General features: G+C 43.9%; 1 protein-coding gene across 1 annotated transcript in view; it reads right to left on the reverse strand.

Moving 5' to 3' along the window:
* Positions 1-5,906: 5,906 nt before the first annotated feature.
* Positions 5,907-20,827, reverse strand: part of COG6 (component of oligomeric golgi complex 6) — a 144,940-nt gene continuing 130,019 nt past the window's right edge. Inside the window, exons 16-19 of the mRNA XM_068128500.2 lie at positions 7,142-7,249; positions 6,989-7,042; positions 6,801-6,880; positions 5,907-6,235 (exon numbers count right to left, since the gene is read on the reverse strand). Coding sequence (XP_067984601.2) covers positions 6,088-6,235; positions 6,801-6,880; positions 6,989-7,042; positions 7,142-7,249 — 390 coding nt within the window. The 3' untranslated portion in view covers positions 5,907-6,087. The remainder of the gene's footprint in view (positions 6,236-6,800; positions 6,881-6,988; positions 7,043-7,141; positions 7,250-20,827) is intronic.

Consider the following 20,827-nt stretch of genomic DNA (forward strand, 5'->3'; position numbering starts at 1 on the left):
ATTTGCCACCAGATTACCATGGATAATGATCGAGTTAGTGTGAGGTTTCAGCAAGACTCCCACACATCATGATACTTCCACGTTCAACATGTGAGGCTTCTTGCACACAGACTGGGACATATCGTTCATTGCGTCTTCTGTAGATCCGTGCACTGCTTTCACACCTTTCAAGGAGAAACTTGGATTAGTCACTAAACATAACACTTGTATCCATCACATGACCACTGCAAGCGTGCTTGGATGTGTAGCTGTGCAAGTCTTGGATGCTGAACAGGATGACAAACACAGATTCCTGCATCACTTTGACCTCAGACACGAGGCCCAGGGAATGTGACTCCAGGCAGTTTGAATCCATTGGAGTAGATGGGTCATGCAAAAGTATCAAATCGATCCTGAGCGAGAGTCGTTACCCTGAGACATCCACTTCTTGGCACATCTCTTGTTGATCCAATGGCTTGATAACATCGTCTGAGGTCATGATAAACAGTCTCCTCACATAAATACATCAAGTACCGGGGATTATTTGCATGTGTACCAACCTCACCTACTGCATGATTTACTAGCAGGACTAAATTAACCCCCCTGACCTGACCACAAATTCACGTAAAACACGAGATCTCAGTTCAGAGGCGATTTCACAATGTAGAAATGGAGAATATTGTTACGTTTGTAGAGGGTAGACAATGATTGCCTTAGAGCCAGGTAGAGTGTATAGATTAGTGTGCTCAGACTGTCGTGAGGAAGAAGAAACCCCAAATAATAAGTAGGGATCTGGTAGACCATGCGTCGTGGAAGAGCGTATCTTCATCCCCATCAGAGGGGTGGGGCTTGTTAATTAGCGAGGCATTATGGGTAATTGATTCTCTGTTTGTAATTGCCTCTGTAATTTATTCCTCGGTTCCTTATATCACCGCACGAGACACCTAGCCAGAAACCGCCCATTAAACACACTAATTAATAACCTACCGGAAGCCAGGCATGAAGCATTGTCGTGGATAACACCGACTTGGTGAGCGCACAGGATAGGCAGCTCCGTGGAGACACGCCCAAAGAGTGGTGATTGGGCGGGGGATTTGATTGGCACAGAGGACTGGTAATATGGACACTCGCTGATAGGGTCAGACACGGAGACATGTTGAGATGACGGAGACGTGTTGAGATGACGTCAGAGCCTGGACGATAAAAGAACGCTCTGGCCGACATTTTCTCTCTTGCCCCTTCTCGTTCTGGAAACCACAGCGAATGGTCGTCTTTGCCCTTCTTGCGCCTTCTCATTTTGGACTTTGTTGGTGAACGGTCGACCTTTTGTCCCTCTCGTCATCGACGTCCTTTTGGTCCTTCTCGTTGTGAATTCCATTGTGGGCGGTTGTGTGCCGACATCTTCTCGCCCCTTCTGATTTTGGACACTGCCGCGAGCGGCCGTGTTGGGACATCTTGCTGGTGGTCGTGAGGAGGAAGAGCCGTGGGCCGGGAACTGCGGTTTTCCGTGCTGACATTGTGAGGACGGGTACGACTGGAAGAGTGAGCTGCACGCCTGCTCATTCGCTTTGCGCGTGAGGCCTAGTTCGCACCAACGAACGTGCGTTTCCCGCCAAGGCCTGAGACGATCTTTGAAGATTCCTGACGAGATGTGCCAGCCGATTTGAGCTAAGTACCCTAATAAATAACACTTATTTATTTTCAATTATATTTCCCTTTGTCTGTATTCGGGTCTGCATGGGAGCGCTCCAATTAGGAATACAATTTAATCGTGTTTTCTTTGTTACCGGCATTTTCTTTAATAAACCTGTTTATTTTTGTACATTTTAATTCCGTGTTGTTTGAGTTAATATATTGCAGGGTCGAGGACGCCGGGTGGACTCGTGAACGTAAGCTCTTCGGTCTCTTCCACCCACGTGTATTCTGCGCTATATTTTGACTGAACGCCTCGGAGTTAAAGCCCGTTCGGAAATCCGTTTCCTTGGAAGATTTTAATCACCAGGAACGCGACAATCTTCTCCAGGGATAGCCTAGAGATACACATACTTGTCTCTTGTATGTCTAGCCTGGGTTTGAATCCCAACCCAACTAAAACTGTCATCTGGTGTTTAGCATGTCGGGTGATTCATCCATGTTTGTGCTCTCCCTCGGAAGGATGGTAAGCCGGATGTCCCGTCTGCTATCATTCGTTGGTGGATGCTTAAATATCCCATGGTGTTACTCACCAAGAGTGTCTTGTTGCCACTGGCATCCTGGTCAAATTACAAATTCCTGTCCTGTCTAACTGCTGGGAAGGCAATGGCAAACCACCCAGTATCACCCTCCTTGTCAAGCAGCCAATGACCTGCCTTCAGACAGAGCACACAATCAATCAATCAATCTTCTCAAGCTCTCTTTTTTCACTCTCAATTGTTACCTTTTATAATTCTCTAATAAACCTGGTGTTGCCTTAACGGTTAAGGTGGCTGGCTTGAGATCGCAAGGTCCTGAGTTCAAGTCCCTGTCATCTTGTTCAAGTTGAATTAACACCAGGTGGGTTGACTCAGCCTGTTATCCTTCCGAGGTTGGCAAAATGAGCACCAGTTTACTGGGAAGAATGAGCCATTTGAGTATCCTGCGTTGGAGAGGCGACCCGTCCAGGATTGTGCCCAAAAGCCCGATGCATCTGAAGATGCAAAAGGAGTGGTCTTCTTCTGCAATCTTTTGATGGAGTGCGTATCCAGTGTATTTAGCGTGGATGGTATACCTCCATTTCTGTCTTTCATTTTACTTCTTCCACTTGCTTCAAATTTCTGCATTCTGTCACTACCTACATGTTTATTCTACTAACATGCTCTGTACACCTTAAGCACTCCCTTTGACACAACTTTCTCAGCTCGCAGAACGGGCCCATACTGCAAACTTCCGACCATGTGGGCCGGTGCAATGCCTGAGTGGACGGGTGTGTGTGGGTGTGCCACACAAACCCCCGACGGATCTCTGCCAGTTAATGCACTTTGTGCCTTGTGGGAATGCCTCCTGTGGACATGGCAGGCATGGTGATATATTTATCGGAAGTCTGCAATTGGAAAGACGATGCTGTACATCATTACCAAGTAACATTAACCAATTCTTTGGCAAAGGACGTTTTCGCAGCATGAAAATACACAAACCTTGTGCCAGCTATATTTCCATGGGGGCTGGATGTATCGGGTAGAGTTCCCTGAGGAAGACACCGTGTCTTGTTTGTGTGCTTCTGAACACTGATGGGAAGGACATATCTGGAGATGATATTTACCATTAATCATGGTGGGAAGAGGTTCTCCAAGTCTTTCGTTGTGCAGAGGCACAGCCCATTGATGTGTTCCACTGTTGTAAATATATGAGATATATGATTGTAAATATATAAGAAATATATGTTGATGTGCGCCGCTGTTGTTGTATAGTGCCCACTCTAGCAGAAGCGAGTCGCTTAAAAAGAACACACAGCACATGCGCAAAAGTCATTAGCATTCTTATGTCATTTTGAAAATCACGCATTCTTAGAGCTGCCTCATCGCCGGCGAGTCTGGGAGTTCACTCAAGCAGATTGGCAGGGAATGCAAGCAGCCATCTTTCTTTAGGACTGGTCCGACCATCAATCCGACCAAAGGCCATCTCAGCTAATTACAAAAAGTCTGCAACAACTGTGTGCCCACACTCAGGTGAGCCAGAATACATCTGTCCAACCTCAAGATTGAACTTTCAGACATGTCTCCCTCCTCTCAAACCTGATGGCACCTTGTTAAGTCTGTCTCTGGAGTACCTCCATCCCTTCCCTCACTTAAAATGGCAACACAGCTGACTGCGCTCATGAGAAGGCCGAATGCCTCAATTGTGTGTTTGCTTCTGAATCCTATGTCCCCAACCTCTCTCTCTCTCTCTCTCTCTCTCTCCCTCTCTCTGAACCCACTCGACCCAATTGTACCCAACTGTTCCTGAAGCACATGTCTTATGCACCTCAGAAAGTGGAGAGGTTTCTCGAAATCCTCAACTCTGATTCTGCAACTGAACCAGACGGGATCAGCTCACGTCCTAATAACCTGCTCTGCTGCTCTTGCACTTCCTCTCTCTGCTCTTTCCACCTCACATTTGACCTAGGTCATCTTCCATCTGCTTGGAAGTCAGCCAACATCACCACATTGCATAAAAGGTGCAAAAACTGATCCTCTTAATTACAGACATATCTGCTTCCTTCCAATCATCAGGTCATGGATTCACCGCAGTTCATATGAAATCCTACCTTTTCTCTGACAACCTCATCTGAGATCATCAATTTCGTTTGAGACCAGGTCACACAACCTTGGACTTGCTGGTTCGACACACCCAACAATGCATGTAGACCCTCAAAGTCAGAAATGAGATGAGGGGTGCTTCTCTAGGCATATCTTGAACTTTTGATACAGTCTGGCATCCTGTCTTGCCTGCCTCTGGTATCCAAGGCCTACTCAACACATGGCTTACTGACTTCCTCTACTTTCGTAGCCAACGTGTGGCACTCAACAGAATCCTTTGATCTCCACTCCCTGTCAAGGCTGGAGTGCCCCAAAGCAGTGTTCTGAGCCCAGTCTTTTTCCTGATCTTCATAAATGATCTTTCTGACTCAGTGGAAAATCCTTTTTATCTATTTATTTATGACCCCACCCTCTGCCATAACATGCCTCATCCTTCAGACAGCCAGGCTGCAGCCTCTTCCCTCTCTTCAGACGTTGACAAAATCACAAGCTGGTCAAACACTTGGAATATGTCTTTCAATCCTGACAAATTTCTCTCTCTCTTCCTGTCTCTCCCCGAAAGGACCGTATGGCAAAAGTTCCCATCTACTTTCTTAACAATCCTCTTGAGGAAGTTCAGTCACTTAAACTCCTGAGTCTCATCTTCTGCCATGATCTTTCATGGGCAAACCACATTTCAAAGTTGGCCTCCAAAGCCAGTCACCGACTCGACATCCTGTGTCGTACAAAGTCCTTTCTTGGAACACCTGAACTCCTATCCACCGACAAGGCCTTCATCCTCACCTTGATGACAGCTTTCCCCTCTGGGTTGTGGCTCCTGCCTCACACCCTGCTCAGCTTGTCACCATAGAAACCAAGGCCATCAAGATAATTGGAATCTCCCGTGATCAAGCCGAGTCTTGGGGCCCATGACATTCCCATTGCAGACAGGTCAGTGGTCTCTCTGTCTTCTACCTCCTCTTCTTTTCTGATCTTGCACCATCTGCTCTTTCCATGCATTTTTTCCTTACACCCAGATTTCTGCAGGGTGCAGGCAAACCACTACCAACCTCATTCTGGGAAAAAACTCCCAAAATCCCAAATCACTGCTCACCTCCACTCATTAGTGCCTCTTTTTCCCCCACCTGAAGAATGAACTTCCACATTATGTTCAATTTCATTATTCCCTCAAAGACTTCAAGACAGCTGTTCATTACCATCTCATATCTTCTCTCATCCAAAACCATGATCTTTTCCACCCCCGCTACCCTCCCCCTATCTCTCAATCACTGATTCTCGGATCTCTTAAAGTGAAGAATCACTTTAAAAAATTCTCGGATCCGGATGACTAAAATCGAATCAATTCGTCCTTGTCACAAAACATTTCAAAATTTCCAAATTGTCCTTCCTAAGAGTTTCTGTATGCATTTTGTCCACCCCATGTATCCTCACTTACCCTTCATTACTCCCCACATCCATCATTTGTCCAAGTTTCCCTCTAGTTCATCCTTGAGCCCTGCTGTTGGTTTTCCTCCGGTCTCTCAACTGTTCTTTTTGTTCTGTTGCGTCCTGATCCGTTCAGTGTTCTAGCTCTTCCACGAGCCTTGACCTTGTATACTTCTTTTTTTAAATCTCGCCTTTTACAAATGAAAGCTTTCTTTGAACAACAATTAAAAGCACAAATGGAAAAATAAACCAAATGAAATCCATTTAATATTGTACAGCACAAGAAATGTCTATTGCAGGTCAGTAAACAGAATGTACGGTGTCAAGTGCTGTCCTTCCATTTGTGTAAATGTTGCCGGAGTGGTATCCACAATGGGGAATAAGCAAGGAGAATAAAACTATTACAGCTTTCAATGGGAAGAAGGGATAATCACAAGAGCAGCCCTCGGACCTGGGCTGATGTACGTGGAATTACTGCAGCCAGGTTACCATCGGCCTGTGCAGGTGCTGTTAACGCAGTGTAGACATCCTCGTAGGCATCACATATAACCTCTGCTGATCTCTTTTTCACCTTTTCCCTATGAAGATTAAAATAAAAATCACTATCAAAAAAACTCTTCCATTGCAACTTTTATGCAAACTACACACAATAAAAAAATTTCGGATGCAAAACACAATTCATAAGTTCTCTTTACCTCTGCCACAGAAGGTGGATGGAGGTCATGTTTTCACCCCTGTCTGTCTGTTTGACTGTGAACAAGATATCTCAAAAAGTTGTGGATGGATTCGGACAAATTTGGCAGAGAGGTAGCGTATGTGACACAGATGAAATGATTAGATTTTGGTGAAGATCTGGATTCGGATTCGGCTACTAGAAATTTTAAAATTAATTCTTCACCATTGGGAGATCGGGCCAAAAACGATATACATGTATAGCACAATATCTCAAAAAGTTGTGGACGGATTATGACAAAACTTTGGTGCATGAGTTCGTTAGGTGACAAGAACAAGCCGATTAGATTTTGTTTCACGTCCGAATCCAGATCCAGCCATTAGTGGGATCCAAAACAAACTGTTCAGCCTGGCGGAGGTATGCGCTCTACCGAGTACCGTTCTAGTTTTTCATGCATCACTTGTGCTCACCTTAGGGTTGCACTGAGCAATAAATCCAACTGAGGCAGGATAAGATGGTCTGGTGATGAAAGGTATCGATCAAATTGCATCTGAAAATAACAAAGTAAGTGACCCAAATAATATGGTACCATACAGAATTATTCCCACTTGGAATTACATTCCACATAGCTATGTGTTATGAACAAAGCTATACTCACCATGGCAGTCTTAACAGAAGACACATCAAGCGTTGGCTCTTCAGATAGTGGGGCCTACACAACATCAGGATAAGCAGCAGATGAGTACATCAAATAAAATGATTCGACAGTGATGCACGTCAAAAATAAAGTATAGGAAATGGAGTGACTTACCTGTGATCCTTTTCTCTGCTGCAGAAATGCATAGATGGAGCCGAGTCCAGCACTGCTCAGCACAAATGAAGCATTCTCACTCACCAACGTATCCAGGTGTGCATCAATCTACAAAATGCACAATGCAGGTACATACACTCAGCCCTTACAGTTAACCCCCATATGCTTACCTTTCCCCAAGTTCAACTGACAAATCTTGGCAAAAGCTTGCAGTGTGCCAAGCATGTCGTGACCTGCAAGAAGTTCCATCATTGCAAAATAATTACATGTGCCAGTGTGGGAACTTAAGGGTTGAAAGAGGGGAAGATGAAATAAACAAATCTTAAGTGGGTCACCCTCAATATCTTAATATAATTTGAAAATTTGAGAAGTATAACCGTTTGTGTGTTTGTTTTTGTTTGGTTGGTGGTGCATTCGTTTATTTGGTTGTCTCTTCATTTGTTACTCCCGTCAGGGAGTAATGCATTCGATCGTGTCCGTCCAAGTGTGTTTGTGTGTTCGTGAGCAAGATATCTGGAAAAGTTCTGAACGGATTTGGATGAAAGTTGGTGGGATGATTGCCCTTGGGATAAGGAAGAATTGATTCGTTTTTGGTGAAGCTCAGGATATTATTCCGGATCCAGGAATTTTTTTGAATGATTTTTTACCATTGGAAGATTGGGCTCCAACTTGACCCACGGTGGGAGTATGCGCTCTACTGAGTGGCGTTCTAGTTTATGCATTTGTTCCTTCATTTGATTTAAATTCATTCCTGAACAGAATGAGTTGAAAACTGCTCGTTACTCCAAAATTCTCTCTATGTAAATATTGTTATGAATTTTGGGGTAGGGCATATATAGATCCAGGTAGATCTGCGTAGGTATCATGCTCCGGTTGTCGCGATAGGGAATCTCGATGTAATAAGTTCTGTTTAGGTGGTTTGTCGGATTAAGTGTATCTTTGTGGTCATACAAGGATGGCTTTGTGATAAGTAGAATAGGGATTAAGCTAATTCCCCGGTGTGTCAAACCTGTGAATATCCATGTGTCCCGTATGGCAACGCACCGTAGACATTAGTTCGGCCCATTAGCGCACACACTAATTAATTTCCCCTCCGCCACAAAGGCCAGTTTGGGGCACTGCCGATGCAGCCACAGCCAGCCACATCACCAGCTGGCATAGCAACACACATCGAGCAAGCCAGGCAATAGCCACACCGACCTTGCATGATTGGTCAAGGCAAAAGCAAGAAGCAGCTCGCTGAGTGGTGAAGCAAGAGCAAGGGAAGCGACAGACTGATTGGCGACCGACCGATGGGATGAGAGAGACGTGACGCGGCCATTGGTGGAGAATCGAGCCTGTGATGTTGGCCGGCAGGGATTGGCAGAGAGAGAGAGAGCGATGACGTCAAGAGGGGTTGACAAAAAGTGAAGGAGACCGACATTTTCTCTCTCTCGTCCCTGCTCGTTGATTATAGACGTTGGTGCCTGGACCTCGTTCACTCTTGCCCTCACAATTCCTCTGCTCCGACCTCCTGCCCTTACGCCTTCTTTCACCCTCGACCATCTCTCCTTTCTGACCCGAATGTTGGGTGCATCGCAGTTCCGTGCCGAATCCGGGAGGACATTGCACGGCTGAGGAGGCGGGTTGCACGCCGCTCGCTCGCTTGGCGCGAGGGGCCTTGTCGAGGCCTAGTGAACAAGGGCGCGTCGAGGCCTACTCCCCGCCGACCGGAGCCGCGTCGGATGACGGTGCTTGGAGCTGGACGATCCCTGACGATCCTCGACACTACAGACAGAGCTAAGCCCAGAACAAACTCAAACACAACAGTTCTTTTAATTCATATCTTCCTTTGTCTGTTGTTGAAATCTGGTGTAGGGGCGCTCATAAGGGGGTTGTAGTATTTATCATCGCGTTCTTTGTTATCGGGTTCCGTTGAATAAATATTATTGTTGTACATAAATTGGGTCTTCGTTTGAGATTAATTTCCGCAGGGTTGAAGACTGCGCGCGGATCGCGTCAGGTAAAGCTCCCGCTTCTTCTTCTTCTTCTTCCCTTTCTCCCCCTTGCTTGCATAGTTAAATCCGTATTTGATCGTCGCCTCAAAGTAAGCTCGATTTGTCATCGGTGGGTGCTCTGTCTTATAGTCCATGGGCCAGACCAGATATGGGTACCATCTCTGGTGGCAAAGCTTCTTGATTAAGATAGAGGATCACTATGTTTTTTTAGATAGTTTAGGACCTACAGATGATGAATTGAGGTGATAGGAGTGTGAAATTGGCAGCTTTCTGGTAGTTATCACCTCTCAAACATCACCCTACCACTATAATTTGAAGCCCAAAATTTGAGGGTAGGGGAAACTAAAATGACTGTAGTTTCGCTCTGGATGGGTCAATCTTAGCAATATACCACTCATAATATCCGTCTATGTACCCTCTATCTTAGTCAAGAAGATTTATGCAAAATATTTCATTATGTAGGTCACCAGAGGTCAAAAGGTCACCAATTTTAGGGGGTGCCCCAAATTGACCATAGGGCAAGTCATGTTGCTAGAATAAAGTAACAAATCACCCAATGGTGATTTAAACACTTGGAATGCATGTTTTAGAGGTCTTCAGATGATTCTAAGGGGACATTATTGAGTTGCTTTTGCAAAATTTTATTTCAGAGCAATTGATTTTGAACCATTTCTTGTAAATACCTAAAATCCAGGGTTTTGGGGGTAGGGGAAACCATAATGACTGTAGTTTTTGAGTGGATTGACCAAAATTGAAAATCTAATACTCAAATTGTATGTCTATGTACCCTCTATCATAGTCACACTAGATTATGCAAATTATGTCCATATGTAGGTCACCAGAGGTCAAAAGGTCACAAATTTTGGAGGCTGCCAAAATCGTCTTTAGCACAACTTCTTCTACTAAAACAATGTAGTAAAAATGAACAAAAAGTAATATCAACTTCCAGAAATTATATTTTAGATGTCTTTAGGTAATGTTGAGGGCTTGGAAAGTAACCTGAGTATTTTGAGTTCTCAATCTTCATCATCATCATTATCATCGCAATCTGATTCAATATCAACTGTCATCTCTAGTTCATCCTCAAATCTTTGTTGATGCTTCCAAACAATCTCCAAAGCCTTGGCATTTAGTGCCTGGTCAAACACACAAACAATTTCAGATAGTTCCATGGATTCCATGATTTTGAGTGATTGATTCAGTACCTCATTTACCGTCGACAACTCTGTGGCTGGTGCATTAACTGTTGGGAGGTATGATCTGGTATCCTGAACTACAACAATGTTGTCTCGGATTTTTATGTTAAATCCGGTCCAACTGCTCACATCCTGAGAATTAGTGTCAGAGAGACGTGCCAAGACCCAAGCTATATTTTTTAGTGTGGCGCTATTTACAGCAGCTGTTGTATCATGTTCAGTAGTAAAAATCAACTGTGGACCAACTCTCTTACCAGCAATATACAATGGTATTGTATCTGTCTCTGATGTAATGCTTCGCTTCTTCGATTTCTCAACTATGGGAGTGCGTCTATCCGGGAGTGGCCCAATTAGTTTTCTTTGAACAGCTATGCCATTTAACCTGTGTGATTTCCCCCCTCCACTCAATGTTTCCTCAAGACGATCAATGTTATCCCAAGCTAATGTTGTAAAGACACCTGGATGAATGTCAGATGGTAGTGGGGTGTCTTCACCACATGACAACTTTTGCAGACTAAGAGCCGTGTCGATTTCCTCAAGTTTTGAATATGATACACCGTGCCCTAAACGATTTAATGTCTGAATTAACTCGACATTTCCTGTCAATGATTTTACCGCGAAAGGTAAGAGAACATGCTTAGGTGGTTTTTCCCTGCCATTCGTAATATTATACACTAGGTCTTGCCCAAATGAATTTGCCAGTCTCTCTACCCTCTCTGAATTTGAGTTATTGCCTATATCTCCGGTTAGTAGTGTGCAGAAGAAACTTTTAACAGGCTCGGGAACACAACAGTTCTTATTTCAGTATCCGGAGGCCACTCCTTACTTATCTCCTGCGCTCTGACAATTTTCCGAAGTTGTAAGGCTGCTTTTGTCAAGACATTGTCTTCCTCCTGGGACGAGACGATGTTGTATTCCTCTCTCATGGAAAAGTGTTCCTTTGCAAGCTGGTCAGTTTTCAGGCTTGCTGGATAAACCAGAGGTTTACCGTTTGTATCATTTACAAACCGGAGAGTTTCGCCAAACTCTTGTTCTAACTTTCTGCGTAAGTGTTTCTTTGTTAAAGGTTTCACTTCTTTGATGCCATGAGCAAGAAGACTAGTAGCTAATTTGGATGTTAGATGTGTCATTGGAATGATGTCTGGGTTAAGGATGAAGTCATTTTGAATGTAAGAAAACAATTTAATTTCTGCCTGTTCTAATGCATTAGCATACTTTGTCTCAGGATCATCAATGTCTTGCCTACCCCCTTGAGACAATTCATGATCTTCCTTTGTGTAAAAACGATAGCATGTGCGGTGGTAATGAGCTTCTGCTCCCACTAGTTCTCGATCAAGGAGGGCTAGAATCCTAGTGTCCTTTTTTCGTAAAGCAGCATCCCGCACTGTTGGTCAGTGCGCAGCTCTCGACATTGCACTAATCGTTCTCTTGTATTTTGTCCTTTAAGATACTTAACCTTCAGACAGAATATACACGTGGCATCATATACTCTGCCTGAACTAACGCTTTTTCTCCGCGGCTGCCTCGAAAAAATGTCCGCAGCAGATTCTTCCTTCGTAGTTTCTTTTTCACGATTGCGTCCAGGTCTCTTTTCATTGTAAAAAGACTCCGACATCGGCGATGATACCGTATTGGGGGAATTTACCCAGCAGGAAGGTCCTTTGCTAAGTCCAAGACTGGGATACATTTTCTAATAGTTGCAGCATTCAAAAGCATTTCCCATGACACTAGGTCCTGTGGCGATGTGAGTTTGGCGCCAGGGTCTTTTTCATCACAGTTTAGAAAACAAACGGCAGTGGAGGGGTCTAGTCAAGCTCTCTTCGGTGGTAAGGTAGGGCCAGCATCCATTATTTCTTTGATGTTGTGACTGTTGGGTCATTCTCAATGAAGAATCTGTGATAAGAAAAGCAAAAACTTACTACCCAATGCAAATAGTGTTGGGTTATTATAAATTTCTTTTCAATATTTCTAGGAATTGTAAGCTTAAATCTTGGGCTACAATTGTTGGAACGTTATAAAGAAAACTAAAGGTGAAACATACCATTAAACCATTTAAAAGACACCATGAAAGAAGGAATTGATAACATGGAAAAGTTGTCCAATTTAAAACTGAATGAATGATCGTTTTAAGGCCATTTTCCCCGCTAGAGCGGGGGTTAGCCTTGCGGGCCCCATGACAATCATGGTTCCCTGTTTGAGGCAATGTTTTTATGGCCGGATGCCCTTCCTGACGCCATCAATTTAAAACTGAATGCACAACAAATAATGATTAATCCCTCTTCCTCGACCTAAATGATGCAATGCACAGAGAATAACACATGTTGAATTAATTAATTGAATTAATGCTGTTAATTACACCTTTCTGTTTATATTATGACATGTAAGGTTACAAGATGCAGCCTGTCTTAGATCTAGGAAGTTGTCCTTACAATCTTACCTGCATTGTTTGATCGTATGTCAACTAGAAGATGTGAAAAGATGGATTACATTGATGATCAAATTCTCAAGATGAAACTTAAAACAAAAGCTTGAATATTGCCATCTATTGAGTAAACTCGAAACTAAGAGGAGCATGCGTTAATTTGAAACCCTGGAAATCATAAGCAGATTTTATGTCGATATTACATTTATAAACCAAAATGAGTCAATAAAAACATCAGAATCGTCTCACACAGCCTCAGAAATAGGCATTCTACAACTATTGAGACACCATTCCCTCATTCATTACTTGTGTTTTAGTCAAATACATGTTCTTCAGAGATATTTTTGCGACCTCTAGAATTGTGACCTTTGGTTGACCTCTGATGACCTACATATTGAAATAATTTGCATAATCTAGTGTCATTATGATAGAGCCTACATAGACATACAATTTGAGTATTAGATTTTCAATTTTGGTCAATCTACTCAAAAACTACAGTCATTATGGTTTCCCCGACCCCCGAAACCCTGGATTTTAGGTAAAAACAAGAAATGGTTCAAAATAAATTGCTCTGAAATAAAATTTTGCAAAACCAACTCAATAATGTCCCCTTAGAATCATCTGAAGACCTCTAAAACATGCATTCCAAGTGTTTAAATCACCATTGGGTGATTTGTTACTTTATTCTAGCAACATGACTTGCCCTATGGTCAATTTTGGGCAACCCCTGAAATTGGTGACCTTTTGACCTCTGGTGACCTACATAATGAAATATTTTGCATAAACCTTGATTTACATAGAGGGTACATAGACAGACATTATGAGTGGTATATTAATAAGATTGACCCATCCAGAGCGAAACTACAGTCATTTTAGTTTCCACTACCCCCAAATTTTGGGCTTCAAATTATAGCGGTAGGGTGATGTTTGAGAGGTGATAACTACCAGAAAGCTGCCAATTTCACACTTTTCACACTGGTGGGCAATGAAATACTTTTGGGCCAGATAGGATTGTACAGGGTAGTGTGCTCTGACTGTCGCGAAGAAGAGGAACCTCCATGTAACTAAGCAGGGAATCTGTTAGGCCGGATGTCGCGTAAGGTCGTATTTTGTCTCCATGGCGAGGGGTGGAGTTATGTTAATTAGTTAGGGTATAAGAATAATTCCCTGTATGTAAATCGCCTCTGTGGTTTTTCCTTTGTTCCTTATGAGTTATGACACACACCACACCAGCCATGCACTCCGCACCTAAATAAACCCCATAACAAGCAACCAGGATTCAAACATTGAATGCTGCCACTGGCGCCGTTGGAAGACGGTTGAATTGTTGTTGGAATAGGTTGAAGAAAAAATTGTTGGAAGACACACAAAATAAAATGAGTAAAAACCTGGGTTACGCACATGCACACACCGTTATTAGCCGTGCCTATCCGTCGCTCCGCTGGTGGGGTTAATCGAAAGACCTGTTGCACTTCCCAAATATATATATATATATATATATATATATATATACATATATATATATATATATATATACAGTGGAACCTTGACTTACGAGTGCCCCAACTTACCAGTTTTTCGAGATACGAGCCGTCGCTCCGGCGGTTTATTGCTTTGAGATGCGAGCCGAGATCCGAGTTACGAGCTTTCGCCACCCGGTCACGTGGTTATCTTGCCGTTCAAGTACAGTATCTCTGTCGTATAGCGCTGCATTTTAGTTTTCGCATTTCGGTTATTTTGAGTTTACGCCGCCAGGTGGGTTCCGGTCACGTGGTTATCTTGCCGTGCACGTACAGTACGTATCTCTGTCGTATAGCGCTGCATTTTTTTTTTTTCGCATTTTGGTTATTTCGAGTTCACGCCGCCAGGTGGGTTCTGGTCACGTGGTTATCTTGCCGTGCACGTACAGTACGTATCTCTGTCGTATAGCGCTGCATTTTTTTTTCCGCATTTTGGTTATTTCGAGTTCACGCCGCCAGGTGGGTTCTGGTCACGTGGTTATCTTGCCGTGCACGTACAGTACGTATCTCTGTCGTATAGCGCTGCATTTTTTTTCTTCGCATTTTGGTTATTTCGAGTTCACGCCGCCAGGTGGGTTCTGGTCACGTGGTTATCTTGCCGTGCAAGTACAGTACGTATCTCTGTCGTATAGCGCTGCATTTTTTTTTTCGCATTTTGGTTATTTCGAGTTCACGCCGCCAGGTGGGTTCTGGTCACGTGGTTATCTTGCCGTGCACGTACAGTACGTATCTCTGTCGTACAGCGCTGCATTTTTTTTTTCGCATTTTGGTTATTTCGGAAAATTTCTTAGTTTTAACCATGGGGCCTAAGAAAGTGAGTGGCAAGTGCAGTGCTGAGAAGAAGAAGAGGATGATGTGCTTGGATATAAAACACGCAATCGTCGAAAAACATGAGCGAGGTGTCGAGGAGGACGTATATAACGGCAGAGGAGAAGAGCATGCCAGGCCACAACTTGTTCAGAATGCCGGCGATAGCTCGCCTTCTCTTTGTGGAAAACACGGTGAGATCCTTAACATCCAACAACTAATGGGACGCAAACGGGGCGCCCAGTTTAGCGGTACACCCATTGATGAATCACCCTGCCTGTGATTCACCCATGACAGGTTATAGCTGGGTCGGGATTCAAACCCAGGCTGGACAGTTTAGACTTTAGAGTCAAGTGTGCGTACCTCCAGTCCAGGCCATCCTGCCAACTTGTATGCTGCATACAGGTGAAATATAAAGCGCGAGATATTTTTATATATACTGTATATTTTAAAAAAAATTGGTGTGGTTTTTGGCGGGCTGGAACGGATTAATAGCATTTCAATGGGGAAATTTGATTTGAGATACGAGCAATTTGAGTTACGAGCTCGGTCACGGAACGAATTAAACTCGTAAGTCAAGGTTCCACTGTATGTATGTATATATATATATATATATATATATATATATATATATATATATATATATATATATATGTTAGCCATTAGGGTTCAGACCCCATGACTCAATTGATCATAACATCTGAAATTATATATCGTGCTTCTGAAAAACTGATTTGAACTCAACTGCAGGCAGAGGTGAGTGGACAAAATGTGGTTTCGAGGCTCAACGTGCAGGGTGGATCCTTAGCCTAGTAAATTAGTCCTTGAATGAATGTGCCAAACAGTAGATAAAATGCTCTCGACCCACGTACAGGAAAAAAGATGTCATCCAAACGCCTCCTTCACAAAGGGAATAATTAATTATATATCTTCGTAGTGTTTAGTATGTCTCCTAAACCAAGGACGTATCCAATCTTCATCTACCATTTAGCCTAGTGTATAAGAATATTTACTTCGGCCTGCGCTCGGGTCTGATATGTTTAGATAGATAGCCAAAAAAAGCGTAGCCTATCATTATGCTTACATCTTGTTGTCTAAATTTGACCTTCTATAGGACGGGACAATGGGAGGTGTTGTCCTTATTGCCCAGTAGTGCTATGTCTTTAGCGCAGATTCTTGTCTAATATTTTGCTATAAATGAAATGCCTTTCCACTTATTTTTCAGCGAGTGTCTTGAGGAATTGTCCGCTGCGTGTAGGCGGTACATTCTCGAGCCTCGCTCCACACGTGTGTATATAATCGATTTTATTAAACATTGTTGTTCTTCTTCCTCTGATTCTTCTTCTTCTTCCTTCCCTTGAGGTCTTCGATCTCGACAATTTTGGTGTCAGAAGTGGGATACATCCAAGTGTGCAGACGAGGTGGATCCTCACGTTCCAGGTCGGGAGGGAGGCCTGCCGGCATCTAATTTGGTGGGTACGCATTTTTGCACCTCGAAATTGAAGCCTCCCGCCTTACTTTGGACGTATGGACCTCTGTCGGCTGTACCACCTGGCTTGCATTCCGAACCAAATTTAGTTTAAACCAGAGCAGCAGTGGGTAATGAATCGATTATACAGGGCGCCCGGGATAAGGAGGTAAGCTTCCTGCGTGGGAAGCAGGTAGACCCATATGTGGGTGATAGATAATAGGTATTAAGTTACTCCGGCGTGAGAACTGCGTTTAAGGTTAGGAATCGGGGGGCGACCCGATCTTAGGACTACCAGGAGGGACTAGCCCAAGAAAGGTAGAATAATGAGTATTTTAAGTTAAGCTACGCACTGGATGTGTTAGAGTTCACAGGTAAGTAGGATTGAAGTGTGCATGAGTGTGCATGAATTTATACTGTATTGTATGGAGAATGAAAGGTCAGTCACATGGTATTTGTGTATAAGGGAATGAATGATCTGTCATTGCAGCGTGTATTTGTGTTTATTGTGTGTGTGTCATTGATGTGTGTCATTGACTGACAAGGGATTCCCCAAATTGCCTACGGGCGTTGGGCAATCCGGATGAGTAAAATTGGCAGGGAATAATGAGAATGTTATGGAGAGCATGTGTAGACAGGGCTTTAAAACAAGTGTTCAATTACATCCCCACATTAACGGCTCTCCAGATGTAGCAAGGGAGAATGGGAGTGAAAGTCAAAAATAATAGGCTGTCAACCGACAGGGTGTTTATTCAACGGCATGGCCGGGGCTTGTATTTGGCCGACGTGGGATGACAGAATGCGTTGAATGAAGGCAAGAATGACATGTGATGCTGACGTGAGTCCAATCGGAAGGATGGATGGTTATGGTTTCACCCGGTCCGTTTATCTGTCTGTCTGTCCGGACACAGAGCTCTTGGGGAGAGCCAGAATGGGTTGGGTTGACCAAGATGAATGTGGACAATATATTAATTGTTTATATTAATCTATTAATCTCTGTATATTAATCTGTAAAAATATATTAATCTCTGTGTGTGTGTGTCCGTATTTGTCTGGCTTTCTGGCTGTCTATGGAGTCATGTCTCTGAACACTGATTTTGAGGGAGTTGCTGGTGCGGACCAAAGCGGTGTCCGCGGTATCTACTGGGGGTCGAATGTCACTCCCTCAGTGTCTGCGAACTTGTCGTTCGGCAGTGTCGAAAGACAGGTTCGATTGTCGGTCTGTCTGCTTGATTTTCGGGTCTCACTCTGAGTATATGGCATATACTCTGAGTATATGGTCGTTTTCTGTTTTGTGCTTTAATGGTGGTTGATTTGACTTCCCTGAAAGGGGGACTGAAAATGCTTTGATTTTTTCGTGGATTGCCCATTGGGCATGTTTAGGATTTAATAGAGTGGTGGAGTTCTGTGAAATATGATGACGTTGTCTTATGGACACTTTGTGAGTGACTAGACACGTGCCTGGAAGGGGAAATTGTATTCATAACTCATGTGGGTTGTGTCTGAAGAAAAGGGTTAAAGTAAGTGTGAAGAAGGTCATGGAAAGTGCGAAGATGTTAAAGGAAAGTCGAATTAGATGGATCATTTGTCAATGACAAGTGACTTTGCAAGGTTTGCTAAGAAAGGGAGGGGAAAAGATTATAAAAGTTGATGGAAAAGACGGGAAATAAAGAAAAGTGGTTAGTTATGGACTGTTGTTTTGTGATAAGAAGGTGATTGGGGGCTGGTGAAGATTGGATCACGGCTCTGCAGACCAGGTGAACAGAACTCCACCAGGAGTGGGTATATGGGAATCACACCAATTAAATTATTGCTCAAAGGGAGGTGATAGAGCAAAATAAAAAAGATTGTCATGTGGACCGCAAGGCTAACCCCGCTCTTGCAGGGAAATGGTTTTGGGAGGCTAGTTATTTTTCAGATAATTTTTCCAGTGGGTTTATACTGATGTGAAATTCGCGTATCTAGAAAGGAAGGGAAAAAATGTCCAGGTATTGATAAGATAACAGTGAAATTTTGAAATGAAGTGAAGGATAACAGTGAAGTGTTAGTGTGTTCGTTGCGATTTTTGGGAATGGCAGGGTACTGTCGTACATGGATGATGGACCGACTGCGGAAAACGCCAGTAAGGCGTCGATACAATGTTGAACACCGAACGGTCCATGTGTTGGACAACAATGAAGGGTTCATAATTAATTTGGCACCTCAAGACAGACGTTCCGACATCCGCACCTACAGAGTTCGATGTAATACAATTACAAGCCGCGGCCTCAAACGTAGAACAGCAAAAATTGGATTAAATTGGGAGCTCAGTGCCCCGCAGAAGGACAAATGTGGACGATTAATGACAAACCCGTGGCACCGCGAGCTTTATTGCCATGGTTGGCACGCATGGCGCATCCAAATGGCCATGTGTGCCATAGGGGGGTGAGGTGATGAGGCAGGTCACTTCCACCTGGGCAGCACCAGGCCTTTCGACTGTGGTTACCATGGTCTGTCGCTCGTGCGCTATATGTCAACGGTATCGGCGCCAGTGGATATGGCAGCCCTTGAATTACCTATCATGGATGACATGTTTTTAAAGTTTTGCATAGGTCTATCCCATGTGGCACGCAGCATACATGAACGCGTTCGGGAGGCCCTACCGGAGCCAACAAGCAAGCCTACCCACACCGTCGAGGCAGGAGATTACGTGCTGGTGAAGCATTTCACCCGTAAGACTGCGCTCGAACCAAGGTGGACGGGGCCATACCAAGTTCTTCTGATCACACCAACAGCGGTGTTTTGTGAGGGCAAGTCGTCCTGGGTACATGCCACACATTGTAAGTTGGCCATACCCACAAACACAGACACCTCAAACGCACCACCACAGATCGAGGATGCTGCACCACCGCCTGTTAGGGGTGGCAATCACATTTAGTTTAATATACCGCTTCAGGCTAAAACAGGTGTCTGCAACAGGTGCATGGGATGCTAAAAGAGGACATTGGATTGACTTTAAATTGAAATGAAAATTGAAAGGGTGGATTAGGAAAATGAGTTTGTTCAAATAATCGTGGCATCTGTGGGATGCAACAATTTTGTGCCAGAATGGTGTATGGGAGCCGTCATCTGGGAAGCGTCGTTAAATGGCAGTAGGTTTAGACAGGTTTTGCTGCCCTCAGTCGTTTGAAGCAAGCGATTACTACAATGTGAATTCATGACGTCACAGAGCTCCCCCTACGATTATAGGCCACCATGCATTTCACACATATTAATTCCGCACCCACGGATCGAAAGCAAGAAAAAGCCAAAGGAAAATACGTATTGGACTGTGACCCGTGCAATGGCGAAAGTACAGAACCGATCACGGTGTTGGGTGTGCATGCATTTTCCCCACACCAGTACGACAGGGATAGAAATGGTAGTGCTACCCCTGTCCCTACGAGATATGTGCTCAGGACCCTTGCGTACCCCATGTCTGACCACAACCTTGGAACTGATAGGCCCAAATCTACCCAGCAGTGTGTTCCCGGGAGTTTCGATATACCCCACCCATTAAGCAGGCTTTGTTAGACAAACCACCTGATCCAGTCTGGGTGACAGAGCAAAAGGGACGGGTGTGTCTTATAGGAAAGGGACACGTTCAGATGGGAACCTCGGAATGTACCCATACCCTGCCATCCGACACCAGATGGAGAGAAAGGGAGGCCCCCTTGTATTAACCATAGATGACCAAGCCCAGCATAACGTAACCAAGCTAACCATATCTTGGGGGACACCAAGCGCCACCCGCGTTGAGATCAGTAAATGCATGGCCTCGGCCCTTATCCCACCCCATGGAGTAATGTTTATTTGCGGAAATAAAGCATATCCATACCTACCCGAACAGTGGGGAGGGACTTGTTATCTGGGATCCATTTTTCCCAAGGTAAATTTGGTAAATCATGTATTATTAGATGTAGGGAAGATGATTAAAAGGAAGGTATTTTCGGAAATTAGTGAAAGTAAATATGGCATTTGAATTTCCAGACACGACACAGGAAATGCGGCTATGAATAAGCCAACCATCTGAGAGATAAGGTAACTAAATGCCAATTAGTGGGACGGGGGGCTAGGAATTGATCATGGTGTGTGTAAGAAAGTATTTTTCAGGATGGACGATGAAGAAATCGCCGTTGGAAAACCATGATCTTGACCACAGAGGCCGTCGATCTGAATGGGTCCTTCAACAAGGCAGATGTGACCAGCGCTTCAGAATTTTGTATTGATTTTTGTGATGACTGTGAAAATCCCTTGT

This window comes from Myxine glutinosa, chromosome 9 (assembly GCF_964187855.1).
Source record: "Myxine glutinosa chromosome 9, kmMyxGlut1.1, whole genome shotgun sequence".
NCBI classification, from domain to species: Eukaryota; Metazoa; Chordata; class Myxini; order Myxiniformes; family Myxinidae; genus Myxine; species Myxine glutinosa.